The sequence below is a fragment of the Somniosus microcephalus genome, chromosome 11 (assembly GCF_052327205.1).
Source record: "Somniosus microcephalus isolate GS21.2 chromosome 11, FLI_Smic_1.0, whole genome shotgun sequence".
NCBI classification, from domain to species: Eukaryota; Metazoa; Chordata; class Chondrichthyes; order Squaliformes; family Somniosidae; genus Somniosus; species Somniosus microcephalus.
Window position 1 is genome coordinate 199,124,657 of NC_140997.1, and position 24,695 is coordinate 199,149,351.

General features: G+C 40.0%; 1 protein-coding gene across 2 annotated transcripts in view; it reads left to right on the top strand.

Annotated features, from left to right (window-relative positions):
• bicd2a (BICD cargo adaptor 2a) overlaps positions 1 to 24,695 on the top strand; it is a 78,640-nt gene that overhangs the window by 24,135 nt on the left and 29,810 nt on the right. For both annotated transcript variants that reach the window (XM_086001670.1, XM_086001671.1), the window contains exon 2: positions 7,106 to 7,318. In XM_086001670.1, coding sequence (XP_085857796.1) covers positions 7,106 to 7,318 — 213 coding nt within the window. The remainder of the gene's footprint in view (positions 1 to 7,105; positions 7,319 to 24,695) is intronic.

Sequence of the window (24,695 nt, forward strand, 5' to 3'; positions counted from 1 at the left end):
AGCTTAATTTATATCTACACTGCCCTGCATCATATTATGTTTCCTAACATTCTTCACTACTTACCATGAAATACTTTGTTAGTTGTATCAGAGAGTCAAGTCTTTGAAACAAATGTTTTCCCTCCTTCCCAATTTTCTCCCTTTCTTCAACAATGCGATCCTGGGCAGTGATGACCCTTTGGTTCCTTTCACTATTTTAGCAAAAACCTGATGGTATTCAGGGATGAGAACCATGCTTGACTATTTTCCTTTATCCTGCTCTGATGCTGAAACCGTTTTGTAATGTTTCCAGTACAGCCTCAGCTGAGATCAACCAACCCAGGTGGCCTCCCATTTTGTTGACATAGTTAAGCAGAGGACCAGGCTTCTTTCTCAAAAAAAAAGTCTGAATAAATCTGATGTTTAAAAGTTTATTAATAATTGTGCATTCTGTGGCTTCGCCGATGTCTAAGTATTTAAAGCATTGCCTGGTGTATTACAGACAGACTGGGAAAGTCACATTTGATTACTGTTGGTTTTTGATTTAGCTGATCTCGGGAGCGCAGCAATTGGGGCACTACAATTGGCCTTGGTACATTTGGGCAATGAAGGGGATAAATTGGCCAGGTCGCTGTCCAATGACCCCAGCTGGATTGGATTTGGCTATGATGAATTCCAATCTTGTCTTCACCAGCAGTCTAGGATCAAGCGTGAAGAATACCCACTTGGGTGAGCTAGCCTGGGGCTTCTGGTGCCCATGAAAATGTGAATTACTGGTTTCAGGAAGTGGTCAGAAAATCTGTGGAAAATTACATCCCATGGGTGGCATCCTACTTCCTAGTACTTACCAAATGGATAATTTGAGACCTGATAAAGGAAGGATATTTTGTAAAAATCCAGTCATTTATTTTCTCATTGTAATGGATTAGTTATCCTGCATGTTTTGATTCAGTGACAAACATTTTTCATGTTGCACCAACAGATGTTCAGAGCAGTATATTATAGTTTAACTTCACCAAATTGATGGTGATTGTGTTTTTCTGACAGTCTGAAACCACTTAGAGAAGACAAAACTTCAAGCTCAAACAAGAAGGACAGTTTAGCAGACCACCTGGATATTTTTTAAGTTTAGCAACAGCTGATGGGTAGGGCAAGTGATCCGTTGCAATAAGAGATTTGGTACTGATCATAAACTGGCAGTTTAATGGTGTCTGACGGTTTTAATGAAAAATTACGCTTGGGCAGCAAATCGTGCTACTTGCAATAAGCATATAAATTTGTGTTGTGCTGTGGCAAATCATTTGCCCTGCAGATGTGGAATGAATAATAAAACTTAAAAATGTAATCAGCAGTTGGGCCTGATGCGTAGAGGTCTCTGTGTGGACTTGGAGAGCTTTGGTGTCCATGATTGGAGAGCAGTGAAAGCAGGCAATAAAACTCTGCGTTGTCAGATTACACTGTTCCAAAAATGTAAACAGTAGCCTGTGTTGCAACAAACTGTACCAAAAGAGGTTTAATCAGTGTCATTAATGTACTGTATTTTAACATTGTGAACACAGTGAGATTTCTGGCTAGGTGACTGCAGTTTTGGCTAGACTTCACCTGATGCCACTAAATCCTGCACAGTTCAAGTTAACAATTTGTTTAGTATTAAATTGTTATTTTTAGGCTCACATTTGGTAGTATTGTGTTGACGAGTTCGATAAGTGACATTGCCAATTTTGTATTATTGTATAAGATGTATATCATTGGGTGTATCCTATAATATGAAAAAGCTTTTAACAAATTAGTTTGTACCTGCAAAATAGTTACACAAGTTTTTATAAAGAGTCTGTATAGGTTCAGTGGAATCTTGTAATATTTAAAACATCAATTTTGTAGTGCAAAGATAAACCACAAAATAAAGAAAATGAAATTTTTGAGTACATTTGAACAGTTACATATTTGCATGAGTGAAATGACATCTTGTGTTTTATACACATTATTAATATTGTATCAGTGATTCTGCCATTGTAAACTCGTTTATACAGTAATGTAGTTCAAAATTAGTAATGGGCTCCAACTTAGTTGCTTTTATGGTAAAGGACTGAAAAGGAAATCTTTCCACAGTAAATGACATGAACAATTGTGCGTCGTTATCGAAAGTGATTTCTGCAATCAATTTCTTTCCAAATTCGATGACTGGTACATAAATGACTTCTTTATAATGTGAGTTTAAACATTACACATGAAAGGAATTGGCCAATCTTTTATTTGGTGAAAGGCAAGGGTTTCTAATATACTTAATTAAGTATTGATAGCCAAGAAACCAAACACATTGCCTTTTGTTGGTGATATTTCAATTCTTGAAGAGCTGTTTAGTTATTTTGTGCTGATGCTGCTGCACATGGAAGAAAACTCTACATTCTGTTGCTAAATCTAAAACATTTTGCTTGTGTGATTTCTGAAATCACTATTATGAAAAAGGAAATTTAAGTGTTGACAAGAAATTCTTGTAATATACATCCTTGTGTCTGAAAGGACAGTTATTACAGATTTAAAAAAAAAATGAATTGTATGGGGTAAGAGTAAGAATTCATTAGCAATCTGTTGGCCTTTTCCCAACCTCTTGCTTCTCATCCAGTGCACAGCTAAGGTCAATGTCAATTAATCATGTACCATTAGCCAAGACATAGAAACCTCCTTATAACCATTGATTAAATTTGATAGGATATTTGTTCTATACTGTTGCAGTATAGTAAAAAGTACACTGCTCAGAAGTGAAGATCTGTTTTTTGGGTCATTGTCAGGCTGTTTGATTTTTTTTAAATCAACTGCAAATTATTTCTTGGTAAATATCCTGTTCTTGATTGCTATTTCATCTTTCACTTTCTTCCTTGCTGCCTATTGTGCGTGTGCTCCTATCTCGCTCTCGCGCCGCTCTCATACACGCCCTCTTTTCTCCCCTCCTTCGCCTCATAATCAAATAATCTCTGTACGCTTGCACATAAAGCAAGGTACTGGAATGCAGTTGCTGCCTGTGGAATCATATCCTGGCATGAGTAAGACTTTTCTGGAGAGATGGGAGAAGTTTGGGGAAGAGGTGGGAGGAAAGTATCTTTCAGGTACACTTAGTGACAGCTTTTAAAGAAATATAACCATTGTATGTATGATATGAATATGTGTGTATATGTGTATGTATATATTTTTTAAGATACTGTGCATTGTTGTAGCTCTTGGAGATATTTGCTGCTGGTATTGAAGAATGGCTGTATGAATGGATCCCCTTTATTCAAAAAGGACTCCCAAACAAATGAGCTTATCTCTGCACCTGTTGATCAGAATACTACTGTAGCTCATTATCATCTTGGATACTCCAGAATCTTGTTTTTGGTCAGATGTGGAAGAGAAGATAGAATTTGAATGTTAAAAAGGGAAAGGAAGGAAGCAATTAAAGTGGAGAATTGATCAACATGGAAAGCAGAAAATCTAAGGGTGCATTTATACTTAAATGGAGGCAGTTTTGCTTTGCACCAACAGCGCAGTTAGTTATAATCTAAATGTAGCCTCCAGTGTCAGATCATGACATCAGAAAAACGTGGACTGAGACTCTCTGGAGAAAGGAGTCTAACTTCACTTGCACCAGAGTTAGTTAGGTCCTCCACTACTAGTTTACACTCCCAAGATTAGCATTGATCTGAAGCACTTTCGGCTTCACACATTTTTATTGTTTAAGACAGATAATTAATCTTGTCAGCTATTCCCTCAGTAGCACTAAGGTTTGTACATTACTGTATATTTAAATATCGGGTATTTATGTAGGAATTTGTTCTAATTTTGTCTGACGTATTTTCGAAGTATGATGCTAATCAGTCCTTATAAAGCTTATTAAATTAATGTCGCAAATTCCTCAGTTCTATGTAAATTTACACACAGTACTATGTGTTTGTTATCCATGCCTTTGTTACCTCTAGACATGACTGTTCCAGTGCACTCCTGGCCGTCCTCCCACATTCTACCCTCCATAAACTTAAGGTCATTCAAAACTCTGTTGCCCGTGTCCTAAATCGCATCATGTCCTGTTCACCCATCACCCCTGTGCTCGCTGACCTACATGGCTCCCGGTTAAGCAACGCTTCGATTTAAAAATTCTTATCTTTGTTTTCAGATTCCTCCATGGCCTCACCCCTCCCTATCTCTGTAATCTCCTCCAGCCCTACAACCCTTCAAGATACCCGAGCTCCTCCAATTCTGGTCTCTTGAGCATCCCCAATTTTAATCGCTCCGCCATTGGTAGCCGTGCCTTCTGCTGCCAAGGCCCTAAGTTCTGGAATTCCCTCCCTAAACTTCTCTGCCTCTCTACCTCTTTTTCCTCCTGTTAAGAAACTCCTTAAAACATACCTCTTTGACTAAGCTTTTGGTCATCTTCCCTAATATCTCCTTATGTGGCTCAGTGTCAGATTTTGTTTGATAATGCTCCTGTGACGAGCCTTGGGACATTTTACTACGTTAAAGGCGCGATATAAATGTTGTTAAATCGCAAACATTAGTCTTTTATAGTGACAATATTGGTAAAATTCAGACAGTTTTTACCTTGTAATCTGAATGTTTTAACACGTATTTTTTCTCCAGACATTCTCCCTCCTACCCCCAGGGTAGGCTGGACAGTCTTTGGTTCTGTGCATGCCTCCAAGGCCAACAAGAAGCGCAATTCAGGCAGAATGAGCTAATCTCTGTCTACTCCCAAACAGGAATTCCACCTATTGTGTTTCCAGCTGTTCCTAAAGTTTGCAATATTTTACAATAAAGTAGAGGTTTAGATGCCAAAAAGTTCAGTTGTATGGATAAACAAGATAACCAATTTGAGTATCGATATGAGCTGCTTATTGCATGAGTTTACTTGTAGTTGACATTTGTTCAGCATTAATTCTGTATTGACATATTGATAAAATGAGGGACATTAAGTTTAAAGCTGATTCGGGGAGGTTTTTATAAGGCTTCCTTTTTCCTGTTTCACTATATATTATCAAAATTAAAAGGATCTTTAATTTCATGATTTTTTGACCCAGGAATGTATAAATGGACTTTTTCAAAGAAATCCCGCTGATGTGTGTACATGTGTCAAGCAAAGGGAAGAATTTGAGGAACAGAATAAATTATTTTGGAGAAATTGCACCAGATAACATCACAGGTGTCTTTTCAATAGTCAGGACCACACCAACTTTTGTGAGAAAGACCCCCTTCACCTGGTGCAGGACTTTGGGATTGACTGACTTGAGTTGCAGCAGATGTGTTGGATACAGTAGCATAGTCTAGACTGAAAACATCCCAAATTAAAGTAATAATCTCTCTGAGAAATATAATTTAGAAATATTTTCGAATGTTGAGGTTTGAAATATTAGTCTTTCAAAAGAAACATGACCCTTCAGTTTTGAGCACAGCTGATGGTAGGTGCTCCAGTTTGAACAGATGGCCATCTGCTCTGCTCTGAAACATGATGATTTTTAATTTCCCATGAGTCCATCTTTGGAATCAGCTTAATGTTTCAGTCATTGATGCTGGTCCCTTGTTTCTGGGATATTCTTTATCTGTTATGACTGTGATCGAATGAAGTATTTAATGTCTGTCTGGACATAAGATGGTGCACAGAGTATCATTGATTCAATGGCATGTTTCTAATATTTCATTGGTCATGAAGAGAATCTGCATTTTTCCACTTTAGCTTTGAAACATTATATAGCACAAAAATAATTTTACCCGAGCTATTGCTGACAGTGGATCCCTTTTCCGTTGGTAAAGGTTATAAAATCCATTTATCTAAATAATGCAAGTTTGTAAATCCTCACAGTTAGATCCTTCTCAACCCTTTTGAGTGCAATAGCGTTTCTGTCTCACTTTTTGAAATGTCTGATCAGATTTTTAAAGTTCAAATTATTAACGGCAGAAGAAATGAGTCAGTATCTTTTTTTTAAAATAAAAATATTATAGAAATAGAATGATCTTAATTCATACTTGAAAAACATTCAACAAGTAGCTAATTTTCCATCATCATATCACAAATGAAGGAAAGATTTTGTAGAAACAGCCAACATTCACAAAGCCCACTTGACCTGTGCCCCTGCCACTGGAATCAATATCCACTCCTTCCATCACCAGTGCATTGTGGCTGCAGTATGTACAATCTATAGGATACACTGCTACAACTCTGAAAGCTTACTTCAACAGCACCTCCTAGCCCTGCAGCCTCTACCACCGAGAAAGACAAGACCAGCGATGTTATGGGAGCACCATCACCTCCAAGTTCTCATCCACTTTATGCAACACCTGATTTGGACATATTCTGCCATTGCATTGTTGTTAATGGGTGAAATCCTGGAATTTCCAAACTAACACCATCAAGGAGCACCATCACCATAAGGACTGCTGTGATTCAAGGAAAAGGCCTTGTCAGGGCAACTATCGATGGGCAAAAAATGTGGACTTTGATGCATCATCCACATCTTGAAGGGGAAAAAATCTACAAAATTTGCAGTTGCAGGACTTGCCGTTCACCTTTTCAGTGCAGGTTCCTATTAAGGGAAACTGAGTTAGTTTTGCCATTTTACAGAGTTCTTTTGCAATTTAATTTTGTGGAAATTTTTAATTGGGATTCTTTGGAACTCTTAACTGACATATATATTTTTGGGTATTCTGTGTTTTGCTTCACTTTTGTTTGAACTTTTTGCTGTATCACTCTTCAAAAGGAAGAAATAAATCCTGCATTTAAAATCTTTAGATCTATATAATAGCAGTAATTTCACATGAACTATTATGTTGTGCTTCTCCATGCATGCAATTAAAATTAAAGAAAGCTAAGTAAATGAACTGCAGAGATGGTGGACATTGATAGCCTTGAGAAAATAAAATAATTCCGCTAACATAATAGATTTGCCAAAACTGAAATTATTACGTTTTTTCACAGTTGGAGAAATGTATTTTGAATGTAGTTCATAATTTTGGCGATTGTTTTTAATTGGCTTGTAATGCAATACAACCGTTGCAATTAGCCATCCTGTACTCTGTATAAGGTGTATGTTTCATTATATGATGATGCAATTTGCATTTCAGTTCCCCCTAAGCTCACTGCCTTGTGTTTTATTCATTTTAGGCTTTTGGTCAGGCCTATAGCAACCACAAGAAGGTAGCAGCTGATGGAGAGAGCCGCGAGGAGTCATTGATTCAAGAGTCTGCATCTAAAGAGGCATATTATGTGGGGAAGATCCTGGAGCTGCAAACAGAACTGAAACAGTTGAAAAATGTGCTCACCAATGCCCAGTCTGAAAATGACCATCTAGCTTCAATCACACAGCAGCTAAAAGAGGTAACAAAACAGAACTGAGCTACTGAGAAATCAATTTTTCAACTTTATTCATTTGATTAATTTTCTGTGCAACTTTATTTGTCCTATTTTCATTTATTTTCCCACCCCTGGGGTCTTTTGTTGGTATGTGCCATTTTTCAGCTAAGAGGACAAAGTAGGCCTGTGTCATGCAAACCAGGAAAGCCCAGGTTTGATTCTTGATTTCTGTTATGTTAACTGATCTTTGTAGAGGTAGCAGTGAAAGCACTACAGTTAGCCTCAATATCCCTGGGCTTTGGGGAGGAAAAAATCAAGTGTTGCCATTCCTGATTACTATCCAGAAACCACTTCTGGAATGTATGGACATGAGGACTGAATCAGCTACAGTATGCTTGAATAGCCCACTGGTGCTATTTATGCTTGGATTAAACAACAAAGGCTGCCACATAAGCTACTGCTTTCAGAATAAGATGGGTACACACATAGGAAAAGGAGTAGGCCATTTAGCCTCTCGAGCTTGTTCCGCCATTCAATGAGATCATGGCTGATCTGTGACCATATACCCTCCTTTGCCCCATATCCCTTAATACCTTTGGTTAACAAAAATCTATCAGTCTCGGATTTAAAATTAACAATTGATCTAGCATCAATTGCCATTTGCAGAAGACAGTTCCAAACTTTTACCACCCTTTGTGTGTAGAAGTGTTTCCTAATTTCACTCCTGAAAGTTCTGGCTCTAATTTTTAGACTTTGCCCCCTAGTCATAGACTTCCCAACCAGTGGAAATAGTTTATCTCTATCTACCCTATCTGTTCCCCTTAATATTTTGAAAACTTTGATCAAATCACCCCTTAACCTTCTAAATTCAGGGAATACAATCTTAGTTTGTGTAATCTCTATTCGTAATTTAACCCTTGGAGTCCAGGTATCATTCTGGTAAATTGACGTTGCACTCCCTCCAAGGCCAATATATCATAGAGTCATAGATTTATACAGCACAGAAAGAGGCCCATCGTGTCCGCGCCGGCCATCAAGCCCTATCTTTTCTAATCCCATTTTCCAGCACTTGGTCCATAGCCTTGTATGCTATGGCGTTTCAAGTGCTCATCTAAATGCTTCTTGAATGTTGTGAGGGTTCCTGTCTCTACCGCCCTTTGAGACAGTGAGTTCCAGATTCTAACCACCCTTTGGGTGAAAAAGTTTTTCCTCAAATCCCCTCTAAACCTCCTGCCCCTTACTTTGAAACTATGCCCGCTGGTTATTGACCCCTCTACTAAGGGGAACAGTTCCTTTCTATCTACACCCCTCATAATTTTGTACCCCTCAATCGGGTCCCCCCTCAGCCTTTTCTGCTCTAAGGAAAACAACCCCAGCCTGTCCAGTCTCTCTTCATAGCTGAAGCGCTCCAGCCCAGGTAACATCCTGGTGAATCTCCTCTGCACCCTCTCCAATGCAATCACATCCTTCCTATAGTGTGGCGACCAGAACTGTACACACTATTCCAGCTGTGGCCTAACAAGCGTTTTGTACAGCTCCATCATAACCTCCCTCCTCGTATACGCTATGCCTTGGCTAATGAAGGCAAGTATCCCATATGCCTTTTTAACCACCTTATCTACCTGTCCTGCTGCCTTCAGGGATCTATGTACATGCACACCAAGGTTCCTCTGTCCTCTCTAGGACCCTACCATTCATTGTGTATTCCCTTGCCTTGTTAGTCCTCCCAAAATGCATCACCTCACACTTTTCAGGGTTAAATTCCATTTGCCACTCTTCTGCCCATCCCGTCTATCGTCCTGTAGCCTGAGGCTTCCCTCCTCGCTATTTACCACTCCACCAATTTTCGTGTCATCTGCGAACTTACTGATCATACTTCCTACATTCATATCTAAATCATTAAGGTACACTACAAACAGCAAAGGACCCAGCACCGATCCCTGCGGTACACCAATGGACACAGGCTTCCAGTCACAAAAACAACCTTCGACCATCACCCTCTGCCTCCTGCCACTAAGCCAATTTTGGACCCAATGTGCCAAATTGCCCTGGATCCCATGGGCTCTCACCTTCTTGACCAGTCTCCCATGCGGGACTTTGTCAAAAGCCTTACTGAAGTCCATGTAGACTACATCGACTGCACTACCCTCATCCACACACCTAGTCACCCCCTCAAAAAATTCAATCAAATTGGTTAGACATGATCTCCCCCTATGCTGACTATCCTTGATTAATCCTTGCCTCTCCAAGTGGAGACCAATTCTGTCCCTCAGTCTGGGCACACTAACTGGAGGCGCAAATCAACCAAATTTTTCCCTGTAGAGACTAAACCGGGAAGTAAAAAACAGGAAATATAAATTGCACTTAAATCATGTACAGGAAGCAAAATAAACTTTGGGAAATATGAAAGGGAGAGAGATAAGAGTCAAACAGAAAAAGTAAAGAAATATATTTTAATTTTAAAATTGCAGCATTAATTTTCTTCTGACGGAATGAGACCCCACACTTGTAAAATTCATTTTTTCAGGGCCAGAGAGGTTGTGCAGCAGTAATTATCACTTATTACTCCGTTAAAAACTTACTTACTCAAAAATGTATCAGCCCTAACTTTTTCAGCCATTTTTAGTGCAGAACTCGTGGGCAAGTGTAACTGGTGTTGTCCATCTTCTTTTGAATCCTGAATTGCCCTTTCAATAACTTAAGATTTCACAAGGGCGATTTTCAACTGCTGCAGTCTGGTAGTGGAAAATGGGGTGGGGGTGGACGTGGGCGTCCGAGGGGCGGCTGAGGTGTCATGGAATCATAATGGATGCCCAAGCCCTGTATGATGCAATTTTCAGGTGCACCTATAAATGGGCACACGGCATGTCCGTTCGAAACAGGTGGGAAATTGTTTACAAATGCAAATTGATTGTAGGACCGCATTTATAATTTTCAGGTACAAATGATTGGAGTGAGCCGTGCGCGTTTTGCCCATTTATACCAGGTGTGAGTGTCCTAACCAGTGGTCTTTAAAGGAACTGTTGGCGGTCACATGATTTTTAGGTGGGGTAGAGTGTGTATTTATTGTGATACACAAAGTGTCACAATTATGTGGGACAGGCTGGATGGACCAAGAGGGACTTTTCCTGTCTGTCATTGTTCATATGTTTGAGGTCATTCCAAACATTTTTGCGGGGAATTTTTGTGGGCCCAGGAGAAGCAGCCCATAAAAATTCCACAAAAATTCCCCTCAGAAATGTTCCAGGACAGTAGCATTTGTCAGTTGTGTTTCCCCTTTGTGCTCCTATGGTTGAGTGACATGTCTGGAACAATCAATAGGCATTGGTTTAAAGATTTTCTGTGAAGTTGTGTCCATTTCAGCTACCCAGCTTGCTTTCCCCTCTGTATTTAAGACTGTGTATAGAATTAGAGTCCAATTTCAGTATTTCTGGTCATTCCATTTGAAAGGATTTCTGGGCAAATGAACCACAGCAGTAGCATACTTTTTTATTGATCCTAGGAAACAACAATGAAACCAGTGTACTGTGGGGATGTGTTTAGACAGGTTGGCTTTCTTCAGAAGGTGGCAGTTTGCCATTTTGACACTTGATCAGGGTTGTCTTAAATATATATGATTTAACATTACAGCATTGGTGCTGTGTTTCCGTCATTTGGTGTTTTATTCACTTTTTTCTGAAGTATGATTGCGGTCATTTAATGAAATCATAGAATCTTACAGGACAGAAGGAGTCCATTCAGCCCATCGTGCCTGTGCTGGTACTTTGAAAGAGCGATCCAATTAGCCCCACTTCCCTGAGTTTTTTTTTGTTATTTTTTTCCCCCGTGCTGCATTTCTTATGCTTCCTCTTTCACTTGGTAGATTTGGATGTTCTGATGTTAGTAACGAGATGTACTTTGCAGCAGTAACAACAACTTGCATTTATATAGGATCTTTAATGTAGTAAAACATCCTAAGGCAGGAGTGTAATCAGACAAAAATCAACACTGAGCCAAAGGAGGAGATAATAGGAGGGGTAACTAAAAGCTTGATCGAAGAGATGGGTTTTAAGGAGAATCTTAAAGGAGGAGAGGGAGGTGAAGAGGTCGAGAGATTTAGGGAGGAAATTCAGAGCTTGGGGTCTAGATGGTTGAAGTCATGGCTGCCAGTGGTGGAGCAAAGGGATTTTGGAATGCACAAGAGGCCAAACGTCAAGGAATGCAGAGTTCTTGGAGGGTTGTAGGGCACAGAGGTTAGAGAGAAGGAAGGACAAAGCCATTAAGGGATTTGAAGATGAGAATGAGAATTTTAAAGTTTGAGGTGTTGTGGGGACTGGGAGCCAATATAGCTCAGTGAGTACAGGTGTGATGGATGGTTGGGACTTGATGCGGGATGGGATACAGGCAGCAGAGTTTTGGGTGAGTTTATGTTTATGGAGGATGACGAGGTGAGCATTGGAATAGTCGAGGTTGGAGAGGACAAAGCCATGGATGAGGTAGAAGATGAGCTGAGGCAGGGGTGGAGGCGGGCGATATTATGAGGTGGAAGCAGAGTGACTTTGTGATGGAGAGGGTATAGAGTCGGTCGCTAAGCTTGAGGTCCAGCATGGCCTCGCCCCTCCCTCCTTCCCTATCTCTATAACCTCCTACAGCCCTCCAAGATCTCTGCACTCCTCCAATTCTGGCCTCTTGTGCATCCCTGATTTTCATCACTGCACATTGGTGGCCATGCCTTCAGCTGCCTAGGCCCTAAGCTCTAGAATTTCCTCCCTAAATCTCTCCATCTCTCTACCTCTCTCCTCCTTCAAGGTGCCACTCAAAACCTACCTTTTTTACCAAGCTTTTGGTTACCTGTCCTAATATCTCTGATTCAGTGTCAAATTGTGTTTGTAATGCTCTTGTGACATTTTGCAACATTAAAGGTGCTAAATAAATGCAAGTTGTTGAGGTTGTGAACAGTCGGCTTCAACTTGAGACAGTGACCAGGGATATGTAGATTTCTTTAGTCTTCATTTTTTAACATTTAAAAAATATTTTTGACAGTCATACTATACAGATGACTGAAATTATTTGATTTTTAAAAAAAGTTAAATTACCTGGGTGGATGTGTGTGTGTGTGGTGGGGGGGAGGGGGCCTGTGACAGTCTGTGTTCGGGAAGGAGTAGGCTTCATGAATAAACACACTGCAGCTTGAACTGTTGCTTTGAGTAGTACATTGTTGAACAGGAGTTGACTCAAAGGTGAATTGAGAAACGATCAGATGCATTAACAGAGCACTTGTAATAACCATGCTATCAGTAACAGCAGGGTAAGGTAAGTGGCAGTGGCACAGCCAGGGTTCTAAAAGCTGAATGACTGCCAATAAAACAGTTTTGCATTTGTACTTAATGCATCTTCCCTCAAGCCATTGGAAGGTTTGCAAGTAGAAATCATTGCAAATCTCAGCATAAGCTCTCGTGATGGTATGCGCACATTTGTTTTTCTATTCCACCTGCTGTGAAACCCACACACCTTTTTCAAGTAGTTCTGCAATATGAATGTTGCATAAAATGCTGTAGTTGGTCCTGTTAGATATCTTTAGTTTGTTGACAAATGGTGTTAAATTCTATTGTAGTTTGGCGTGCTTGATTAATGGATTTGTTGCATGTACTAAAGTGCTAGCATTAATTACTTTGTCTTAATAGAGAAGCAGCTTTTTATTTTTCCTGGTATCCTTGGTTACCAAGCTCCATGGTCACACCTTCCCATTTTCTTGCAGCAACCCTTAATTAACCACCTGCTCTGGTGGAAAGGATATTGGAATTGATTTCATGTTCTGCTCTGATTGATTTTGAACTTTCTTGCCTTGCCTGATATTTGACTGAGATTATCTTAGGGCAAATATTAACTGATTACATTTCTACTGAAAACAGTTCCATTATTACAGATGTTAATTTACTTAAATCTTGTTTCAGTTGGAAAGCCAACTTGCTAATGACCATGTGTCTGATCCTGTTGAATATTGGGAGTTGAATCTTTCATTTGTTGGATGTATCTGAAGTAATCTGTTTACCAAAGTTCCCCGTAAGCTGCACTTTGTTCTGCACGGTCAGTCTCTTTTAATGCACGGTCCCTTTAAACTTCTGCACATGCGCAGTATTTACAGCGTAAAAGCTGGTGAGCGGCCTGCGTGGGACTTTTTAGATTACTGTGTGGCCGCAGGCGTGCACCTCAGTGAGAACATTAGTTTTGGTGTTTAAGAAACAGATTGCAGAATCAAGTCAGTTATGATGGTAAATAGTATTGATTTGAAGTGGTGGAATATTATTTAAAGAATGTCTGTTTACAGAAAACTGATAAGCAATATCTATTTGGAGACATAGGCTGTAGTTTTGATTTAGATATTTTTAAACAATCCATATAATTTAATTATGTTTCATCCTTTGTTTAGAAATTCAGATATTTAATCAACTTGTCAAAAGATGTTTTTTAAACAAAATTAAATTAACACAGCTGCCTGGTTAGCTGTTTGCCCTAAAGCATGCTGTGAAATAAAACCTTAAATCATTACAATTTGAATCATGTTAGTTAACCATGAGAGCTTCCTGTCCAGCATAACAATGATGCCAGCAAAAGGAATCTCCCCTCACACTTCAGCTATATACATTATTGTGGCGGAGCCACCAGGGGATTCAGGACAATTGTTTATAATTCCTTTAACAGCAATGTAGTGCAACCGGGGGCTGCACCTTTAATGTATCTGTTAACTGTACTATGGCTTCTTTCCTTTACTCCGCGTGATGACGTCATGCCGCCCGTCACGTGATCCCCCAACGGCGAGAAGAACGTCATGACGTCGTGCTCGGAACCTTCTAGCAGTTCTAGAGAGGCTTTCAACCAGACCAGACCTATTTGCATTGTATCCAGCAGTTTACTGTTTAACTTCAGTTGTTCATTAAATTTTATTGTTTTTGATTCTGTGTTGATCTCAATTCTTCAGCTAGGAACCTCCGTTCCTACATTATAACAAATAATACAGGCTGGAATGTGTTTCAGGGATGTAACATATTTGGGTTTGGTAACATTGATAAACCACTTGATTTTAGTCTTGTAGCCTAGCTACATATCATAAACTTAGGACATGAAATTAAAACTATTTTCCCCAAGGAGCAAAATACTTCTGCCTTAGAAAATATAAAATTCTACTAATCAGGAACAGCTGGATTTTGTTTTGATTACAACAGGAATTGAGGTGTTCATTTTGGAAATCATTACTGGGAAATTACTTTAAGACCAAACAGCGTGACTTCCTCTTCTGCCAAGGTTAACTTTGCTACAGGCTTTTCTTGCTAAAAGTGTGTCTCCAACTATTCAATTCTCTGTTTTAGATCTTTTTTTTAAATTAGTGTGACTTCTAATCAAATCTAATCAGGGACATGTTCCACAGGATAATATCCACATTGAGTAGCTTCTCCACAACCTGCAGCAGACATTTTGTTTTATTATTTTCGCTCCCTGCCTTGTTGGTGAGTGTCCATGGATTAGATTCTGGAAATGTTTTTTTAAAAGCACTTGTTTCCTGCAGATCAAATTCTGCAGTACAGCAGTTTACCAAATGCTTCCACAGCTTAAAATAATTAAATTATGAAGACAGGTTGCATGAATCTGGGTTGTATTCTCTTGAGTTTAGAAGGCTGAGAGGTGATCTTATTGCGGTGTTTAAAATGATGAAAGGATTCTATAGAATAGATACAGAGAAGCTATTTCCTCTGATGAGGGAATCCAGAACAAGTGGGCACAATCTTGAAATTAGAGCTAGAACATTCGGGTGCGAAATCAGGTAGCACTTTTTCGCCCAAAGGGTAGTGGAACTGTGGAATTTTCTCCCCCAAAAGGATGTGGATGCTGGGTCAATTGAGATTTTCAAGACTGAGATCGACAGATTTTTATTAGTTAAGGGTATCAAAGGCGGGTAAGTGGAGTTGAAATACAGGTTAGCTGTGATCTAATTAAATGGTGGAACAGGCTTGAGGGGCTGAATGGCCTACTCCTGTTCCTATATGGATAGCTCTGCTTATCAGGGTGATCATCTATCCAGTTTTGAGCCAGAACTTCTGTTTCAGGGATCGTAAACAGGACAGAAAATATTCAATTTTCTGCAGCCAATTTTAAAATGAAAGCCTGTGCCCTTGTGCAGAATATAAACCAATCATGCACACTCAAACTGGGCCCTTCTGCACATGTGCAACTTTTGAAAAAGACAGTTGCAACCGTGGCATAAAGCAAAGCAGTAAACTATTTAAATTAGTTAGTTTTATGACTCAAGCCATTGTATTATTGCCCTGTATAAAACCTTAATTGTAAATAAGGATTTGAAATAAAATGGCTAAGAGGATTTTAAAGTAGGGTAGAATCTGGCTTGCTTGATTTGTGCAAGCTTGGTTTTACTAGAGGGAATTGAGTCAAATTTTGTTATTACAAGTAGAAATGACTCCTGCTGACTACACAAATAGAAAATGCTATTTTGGGTAATTCATTTTTTATTAGAAATTTTTAGCTGAATATCACAAGTACAATTAATGCAGGATCTGAGCAGGTACAAGAAGAATGTATATTTTCCAATAATTTTTAGTATGAGGTAAATACGTTATTGGCAATAGAAGATATACACGTAGATGCCGGCATTAACAGCCCTTTTCAGGACTTTGGCCAAAGACTGCATTCAAAATTGCCAGCTTCAATATGGAGGGATTCTCTGCAGAGAAGGCTAACATTTTGTCTGGCATGAGCACAGGCATCACGTATTTGCAAGAGAGAAATAGACAGAAGCACCAAACATCCCTGGCATGCATAATGCTGCGAACATTAAATACGATGTCTGTAGCAGCACGGTATTTGTACGTGACAAAAGAATGGTGAAAAAAACTGCTGTGAAACACTATGGTACAATGGAACCAATGTTCCCTCTAATTTGCGGTCTAAGTGCGCAGTCCCTTTAAATTTGCTGCACAGCATCTTCCAGCGGCAGCAGCTGGTGAGCGGCCTACGTGGGACCTCCCAATTGGTGTGCAACCGCGTATCTTGGGGGTGGGGGGAAACATTGAATGGAACCTATTATGATTTAACTCAACCAAATAGCAGTAGTTTCAGTTTGCATAGCCAGAAAAACTAAGCCTTGTCGTAGGCAACTTCAGCAGTCACACCATCTGGTGTTTTTCCAACAATGACTACAATGACAAATGTACCTTCCAAAGTGCATGATAGAACAAAGAGTACAATCATGACCTAGCTTTTGAACTCTGATAATGCAGGGCAACTTTAGAAGAGAGATCATGGCAACAATTGCAGCATAGACCAGTGCAAATGACAGTAGACGCTGCAGTTCAATCAAGGAAAACAAAGTGCCCGCTGAGATTGAACTTCAGAAAGGCTGACTGAGAATGCCTTACTTCTTAATTGGATGAATCCATCTGTAATATTACTCGACATGTGAGCCCTATGGAGAATTTGTTTCTCTTGTATGGAAGACTGCCCAAAAGCACATCTCCAGAGGATGTCCGAGACTATTTTTACTGAACCATCCACATGAGAGATATCTAGAACTGTTGGATTCAGATCTCTTCGGTGAAGTAACCATTAGGCTTGGGGAAATGCTTATGAGAGAGGTTGGAAAGTAGTGGAGTGACTGCTGGAGGGAGTTGATTGAAACAACAAATCTGCGCCACAATAGCCATAAAGCATGGGCCACCATCCGCAAGCTGAATCCTGGTGGACAACAATGAAAGCGCATCACCACAGTCTCTCCCAACCAAGTCGCACACCAACTCATCCGAAATAGAAAACCAGCACACAAAGCACAATGCAAAATGAAACAAAACCAGCAGGAACTCCACTCATTCCTCAGACAGCAAAGTCTGCAATGTGCAGTTCAACATTGAGCTACAAATAGCTATGAAAGCCCTGAAATGTGGAAGTCAGCTAGACATAATGAACTATAACTATGAGAGCACAGAAGTGGTTGCTTGACTCTTGCATGGAGACAACGCAGATGTCTGCTATGCCAAGGTGATTGCAGTACTCAAAATTTGTGAGCGGATGATAATTGATAGAATAGCGCCATTAGTAGAAGGGCAGCTACATGATGACCAAGCCAGTTTCTGCCCTAGACGTTCATATTGTGGACAAGTTGCAAACCTAACTCAATACATCAAAGATGGCTTTGAAACCTGCAAAATTACAGTGGGTGTGTTTCTTGATCTGTGGGCTGCTTACGACACTGTGAACCATGATGCATTTTACTGAAACTGGCAAGAAGTTTAAGAAATAGCAAGATGGTCCTCCCTGCTCCAGTATCTGCATTTCTTTTTTGAGATGGATGGTCAAGAAAGTCAGTGGCATACTCAACAGAATGGATTGCCTCAAAGCTCACTGCAGCCCTGCTGATTATTGGCTACACAAGTGACCAACCAGAATTCTCTGACTTGCAAAGATTCATCTATGCAGGTGATCTCTGCACCATCACCTGTGATTTTAAATATTTATTTTAATTGACATTTTAGCATAGGAAAAACTGCTTTGCAGATCTTAGAAAAAAATTTATTGAGGTTATCTGCTATCATTTTTGCTAATGAACTGCAATTCCCACCAACCAAAACAGAACATGACGAGTTGTAACCATACAATCAGTGTAAAAAAAAAGTCACATTATTAGCATATCTGTAATAGTAGACGTGCATATAATTACATTGTAAAACTTACATAACTTGTTTATACACCAATATTTTAATTAAAAACTCATTGCAAAGCTTTCGGTTTCTTCTTTCCTTGGTGCATGAGGAAATGTTAAGTGTATGGAGCCTGGCTGTGTGCCAGTTTAATTTATTACAGCTGTGACTACAGATGCTCACCAGCTGTCTATAAAAGAATTGTCTTTCAACTTTTAAATTCCAACTATACCCAACTGCCCAAAGTTTAAAAGAGAACTTTTCAATTCTCTTCTCTCCCCTCCCCCAGTGTGGAAATAAGTGAAAAGTAACCATTGCCATTTAAAATGGACTTGCGTGCACAAGTTATGAAAATTGAAATTCATATTTGCAGTGAAAATGTTCATGTTGCAAATGTGCTGTTTGGAGCACATTCATTTTGGTGAAATTGCTTTTTTAAAGATTGTGCGAGGCACCTTCTCTAACAGGAGAAACTAAGATGGCTGATTGCTACCACCCGGCTTGCTTCCTATTCTCCCACGTTTCTCCTGGCAAGAATTGGAACACTTGTTATATGACCTCCCCTGAGTGTGGCTCCTCTTTTATGTAGTTGAAAAGGGGGATTTAAAAAAAAAAAAAATGCCCACAGGGCAGCAAACAGCATGCACATAGCAGGTTGGTGTTGTGCAGTTTTTGATGCTTTGTTTAAAAACAAAGAGGAGCCATATCTAGACAGGCCCTATAAATACACTTTATTATGCAGGCCAGTGCCAGCCTTTTTTTTTAACCACATCAGATTAGATTTGCTCAGAGTCCAAAGTTCAAGGAAGCTGGAATTTAAATATTGCATCTTTGCATTTTTGAAATTCACCAAAAGATGTGACTTCTTTACTGTGATTTTAATTTGATGTACAAATTTGATAGTGGTATATAAGGAGCTTGATTGGCTTTTGTATTTTTGGGTTTTTGTTCTAGTTTACTACTATAAAGGAGGTAATAAAACACTAAAAAGGTGTCTGTCTTTTTTTCTTTTTAATTTCATCTTCAGATTTCTCATACCATTTATATTTTTCACTTAGACTGTTAACTGTGATTATCATGGGATAGGATATTAGGAATACAGATCTGAGGTGAAATGAGCTTAAGCAACAAAAGTGCTAATGGGAAGAGCAAATTCACAGTCAAGTATTTGATTCTTCAGTCAAGCACTTCGGCATGTATTAGTAAATTGGGTAGCAGCTTCAAAATACATTGTAAAAATTGGTAAAATCTATATAAATCAAAAAAAATCTTTCTGAATGTTGACTGTTTGTTTTTCTCACCTCTTCTGGAGGTGATGCCTCGGGCTGAAATTGGGTTCCATGGATGGCAGCAGCTCTTCAAGTTGCCATTATTTATATATGAGCCTACATGTGTAGGGGAAAAGAGCTGATCTAACCTTGATCCTCACCTGTGGATAGCAATTGGGAGCACGACCTCTGGCTGTATAGCCCAAGGACACTGAAGCCTTTCCATCACCTGGTTGAAGTGATTAATCGAACTGAAGAACAAAAAGCATTCCAGGAGCCATGAGAAACACAAAAAAACCCTCAATTTTTCTGTCATTGCGATCAGTACCCATGATACAAAAAGCTGCTGTTCTTGCTTTCTAATAACTATTGAATAGTTTTTCCTTCAATTACTTCAAATTATGTTTTCACCATTAACAGGTTTTTAAAAACAAGATTGTGTCTCCTGCATCGAAAGAACCATGTGTAGTGCAAACAAGAGAGAACTATTACTTGATATTTCACTAGAAATTTAGTATCTGCATTGGCAAAAGTTACAGGTCATGTAAATGCTATTTTGTGCTTTTCTTTGAGGTGATGTGTTGCTGCTGCAATATGTGAGAGCTGGTGGACACCATTGATGCTCACGGTGATCACATTTGCAGTAAGTGCTGGCTGCTCGAGGAATTCCGGCTCTGTGTTGATGAGCTGGAATCCGAGCTTCAAACACTGAGACACATCAGGGAGGGGGAGAGTTACCTGGACTCTGTGTTTCAGGAGGTAGTTACACCAATTAGAGTAATTAATTCAGATGTAGTCCGTAGCCAGGGACAGGATGGTGAGGCAGGTACGGGGATCCAGGAGGTAGTGTTGGAGGAGCAGCAGCCCTTGCTCTTGTCCAACAGGTTTGAGGCTCTTACTCCCTGTGAGGATGGGAACGGGGACTGCGGGGAGGATGAGCAACCTGGCCACGGCACCGTGGAGCAGGGGGCCATTCAAGTGGGGGGAGTTAAAAGAAATGTTGTAGTGGTAGGGGATAGTATCATTAGGGGGATAGATAGGGTTCTTTGCAGCCGAGAGCGAGAGTCCTGAAGGCTGTGTTGCCTGCCCGGTGCCAGGGTTAAGGACATCTCCTCTGGGCTGGAGAGAAACTTGGAGTGGGAGGGGGAGGATCCAGTTGTCGTGGTCCATGTTGGTACCAACAACATAGATAGGACAAGGAAAGAGGTTCTGCTGAGGGAGTTTGAGCAGCTAGGGGCCAAATTAAAAAGCGCAACCACAAGGGTAATAATCTCTGGATTACTACCTGAGCCACATGCAAATTTGGCTAGGGTAAATAAAATTAGAGAGTTAAATGCGTGACTCAAAGACTGATGTGGGAGAAATGGGTTTTGCTTCTTGGGGCACTGGCATCAGTACTAGGACAGGAGCGAGCTGTTCCGTTGGGACGGACTTCACTTGGCCAGTGCTGGGACTAGAATCCTGGCGAATCGAATAACTAGGGCTGCAGAGAGGGCTTTAAACTAATTAGTGGGGGGGAGGTTTTAAGAGAGCGAAAAATAAAAATGACAGCGGAGAAGGCAATAGAGCAAGGTAGCAGTGGGGGAATTAAAAACCAGAGCGTGTCAGGAAGGGACAGAATGTATAATGATAAAGGTAAAGTAGTAAAAGGGGTAAAAGCAGGAATAAATTGTCAGAAAACATATTTGAAAGTTCTTTATCTGAATGCACGCAGCATTCGTAACAAAATAGACGAGTTGACGGTACAAATAACTACACATGGGTATGATCTGGTGGCCATTACGGAAACATGGCTGCAAGATGATCATGACTGGGAACTAAACATACAAGGGTATTTGACAATTAGGAAGGACAGACAGGAAGGAAAGGGAGGTGGGGTTGCTATGTTAATCAAGGATGGAATCACTGCAATAGTCAGAAATGATATTGGGTCAAAGGATCAAGATAGTGAAACAGCTTGGGTGGAGATAAGGAATAATAAGGGGAAAAAGTCACTAGTGGGCGTAGTCTATAGGTCTCCTAACAGTTGCAACTCTTGGCCGGAGTATAAATCAGGAAATAGTTGGGGCTTGTAATAAGGGAACAGCTATAATCATGGGGGATTTTAACTTTCATATTGACTGGACTAATCAAATTGGGCATGGCAGCCTTGAGGAAGAGTTCATTGAGTGTATTAGGGACGGGTTCCTTGAGCAACCAGGGGGCAGGCAATCTTAGATCTGGTCCTGTGTAATGAGACAGGATTAATAAAAAATGTCATAGTAAAGGATTCCCTTGGAATGAGTGACCATAATATGGTTGAATTCCAAATTCAGTTTGAGGGTGAGAGAGTTGGATCTCAAACCAGCGTACTGAGCTTAAATAAAGGAGACTATGAAGGTATGAGAGTAGAATTGACTAAAGTGGACTGGGAAAACAGATTAAAGTGTAAGACGGTACAAGAGCAGTGGTCTACATTCAAGGAGATATTTCACATCCTTCAAGATAAATATATTCCATTGAGGAAAAAAGGGAGTAAAAGAAAAGACAGCCATCCGTGGCTAAGTAAAGTAATAAAGGATAGTATCCGACTGAAAACAAGGGCATATAAAGTAGCCAAATCTAGTGGGAGGATAGAAGATTGGGAAGCATTTAAAAGCCAGCAAACAATAACTAAAAGATTAATTAAGAAAGGGAAGATAGATTATGAAAGTAAACTCGCAAAAAATATAAAAACAGGTAGCAAGAATTTCGACAGCTATATAAAAAGAAAAAGGGTGGCTAAAGTGAACGTTGGTCCCTTAGAGGATGGGACCAGGAAACTAGTGGTGGGGAACATGGAGATGGCAAAGACGCTGAACAAATATTTTGTATCAGTCTTTACAGTAGAGGACACACAAAATATCCCAGCACTGGACAAACTGGGGGCAATGGGGGGGGGGGGAGAGGAGCTAAACACGATTAAAATCACTAAGGAGATGGTACTCGGTAAAATAATGGGACTTAAGGCAGATAAATCCCCCGGACCTGATGGCCTACACCCTAGGGTCTTGAGAGAAGTGGCGGTAGGGATTGTGGATGCATTGGTGATTATTTTCCAAAACTCCCTGGACTCAGGAAAGGTCCCGGCAGATTGGAAAACTGCCAATGTAACACCCTTATTTAAGAAGGGAAGTAGACAAAAAGCTGGAAACTATAGACCAGTTAGCCTAACATCTGTGGTTGGCAAAATGTTGGAGTCCATTATTAAGGAAACAGTAACAGAGCATTTGGATAAACATAATTTAATAAGACAGAGTCAGCATGGTTTTATGAAGGGGAAGTCATGTTTGACAAATTTGCTCGAATTCTTTGAGGACGTAACATACAGGGTGGATAAAGGGGAACCAGTGGATGTAGTGTATTTGGACTTGCAAAAGGCATTTGACAAGGTTCCACACACAAGATTACTGATCAAGATTTTAAAAAATCACAGGATTGGGGGTAATATACTGGCATGGGTGGATGATTGGCTATCTAACAGAAAACAAAGAGTTGGGATAAATGGTTCGTTCTCGGGCTGGCAATCAGTAACTAGTGGTGTTCCGCAGGGGTCAGTGCTGGGACCCCAACTCTTTACAATCTATATTAACGATTTGGAGGAAGGGACCGAGTGCAACATATCCAAGTTTGCCGACGATACAAAGATGGGAGGGAAAGCAGTGAGTGAGGAGGACATAAAAAACCTGCAAAAGGACATAGACAGGCTAAGTGAGTGGGCAGAGATTTGGCAAATGGAATATAATATTGGAAAGTGTGAGGTTATGCACTTTGGCAGAAAAAATCAAAGAGCAAGTTATTATCTAAATGGAGAGAAACTGCAAAGTGCTACAGTACAAAGGGATCTGGGGGTCCTGGTGCATGAAACACAAAAAGTTAGTATGCAGGTGCAGCAGGTGATCAGGAAGGCCAATGGAATCTTGGCTTTTATTGCAAGGGGGATGGAGTATAAAAACAGGGAAGTCTTGCTGCAGTTATACAGGGTATTGGTGAAGCCACACCTGGAATACTGCGTGCAGTTTTGGTTTCCATATTTAAGAAAAGATATACTTGCTCTCGAGGCAGTTCAGAGAAGGTTCACTCGGTTGATTCCGGAGATGAGGGGGTTGACGTATGAGGAAAGGTCAAGTAGGTTGGGCCTCTACTCAATTGGAGTTCAGAAGAATGAGAGGCGATCTTATCGAAACATATAAGATTGTGAGGGGGCTTGATAGGGTGGATGCGGTGAGGATGTTTCCACTGATGGGTGAGACTAGAACTAGGGGGCATAATCTTAGAATAAGGGGCTGCCCTTTCAAAACTGAGATGAGGAGGAACTTCACTCAGAGGGTAGTAAATCTATGGAATTTGCTACCCCAGAGAGCTGTGGAAGCTGCAACATTAAATAAATTTAAAATGGAGATGGACAGTTTCCTAGCAGATAAGGGAATTAGGGGTTACGGGGAGAGGGCAGGGAAGTGGACGTGAGTCTAGATTCGGATCAGCCATGATCCTATTGAATGGCGGAGCAGGCCCGAGGGGCCGTATGGCCTACTCCTGCTCCTACTTCTTATGTTCTTATTATGTTCTTATTAATAATACAGTATCAGATGATTCTGGTGAACTACAGACAGTAAATAGTGCTACCATTAGCGAGCTGCCTTTTGTTTTATGTGCAAGACATCATTTTATATAACAGGAAAAAAACACTTGCAGAAAGTGTTCCAATCAATAAATAAAAGCAAAACTGTTAAGTACAGACCAAGCCAAAATTAGTACAGTCTGTGATGGCCCTTATCTTGTATGATGAGGCATGTCTTAATTTAGATTTTTTTTTGTATGATTTACCACTGTTTTAGTCACATTTACTGAACAAAAACTTGTATCTTGAATCCTTAGTGCAAAAAAAATTATTTGGTATAAAATGGATATAATTGATCTAAAACCGCAGTAGCCCAATTTGCATGTGATCTACTGTAGAATCTTTCCTGCGTGCTGGAACATGAATTCAGACTGCTGAAAAAATTTGACTATTACTTCAAAGGAGAACAAAGTGCAGCTGCACTCTTTCACGTGCATTATAGATGTCGGGCTATTTTAATGAAAACTTGATATAACATCACATGGCTAGGATGAAGTTCGTGATCCACTTCAATAAGCTAATCAGTTTTGTTCTCCTGTTACATTGAGTAGGAAGTTGCTAAATCTGCAACTTAAAAATGTTCTGTTTAACTTTGATCTTGTTTGAGGATGTTACGCAGTTGCGCAGCTAAAATCACTGCAAGAAAACTGACCTTTTGATGTTCTGTGACAGCAGCAATGTGTTTATTGAGAGATTGATGACCATTTTGAACCCTAGCAATGATGGTCACCTCAAAAGAAATGAAGCTGTAGTGACTTGATTTTTTTTTTCCTGATTTGTATTCATACTTCAGATGGTTCGGTTTCAAGCTA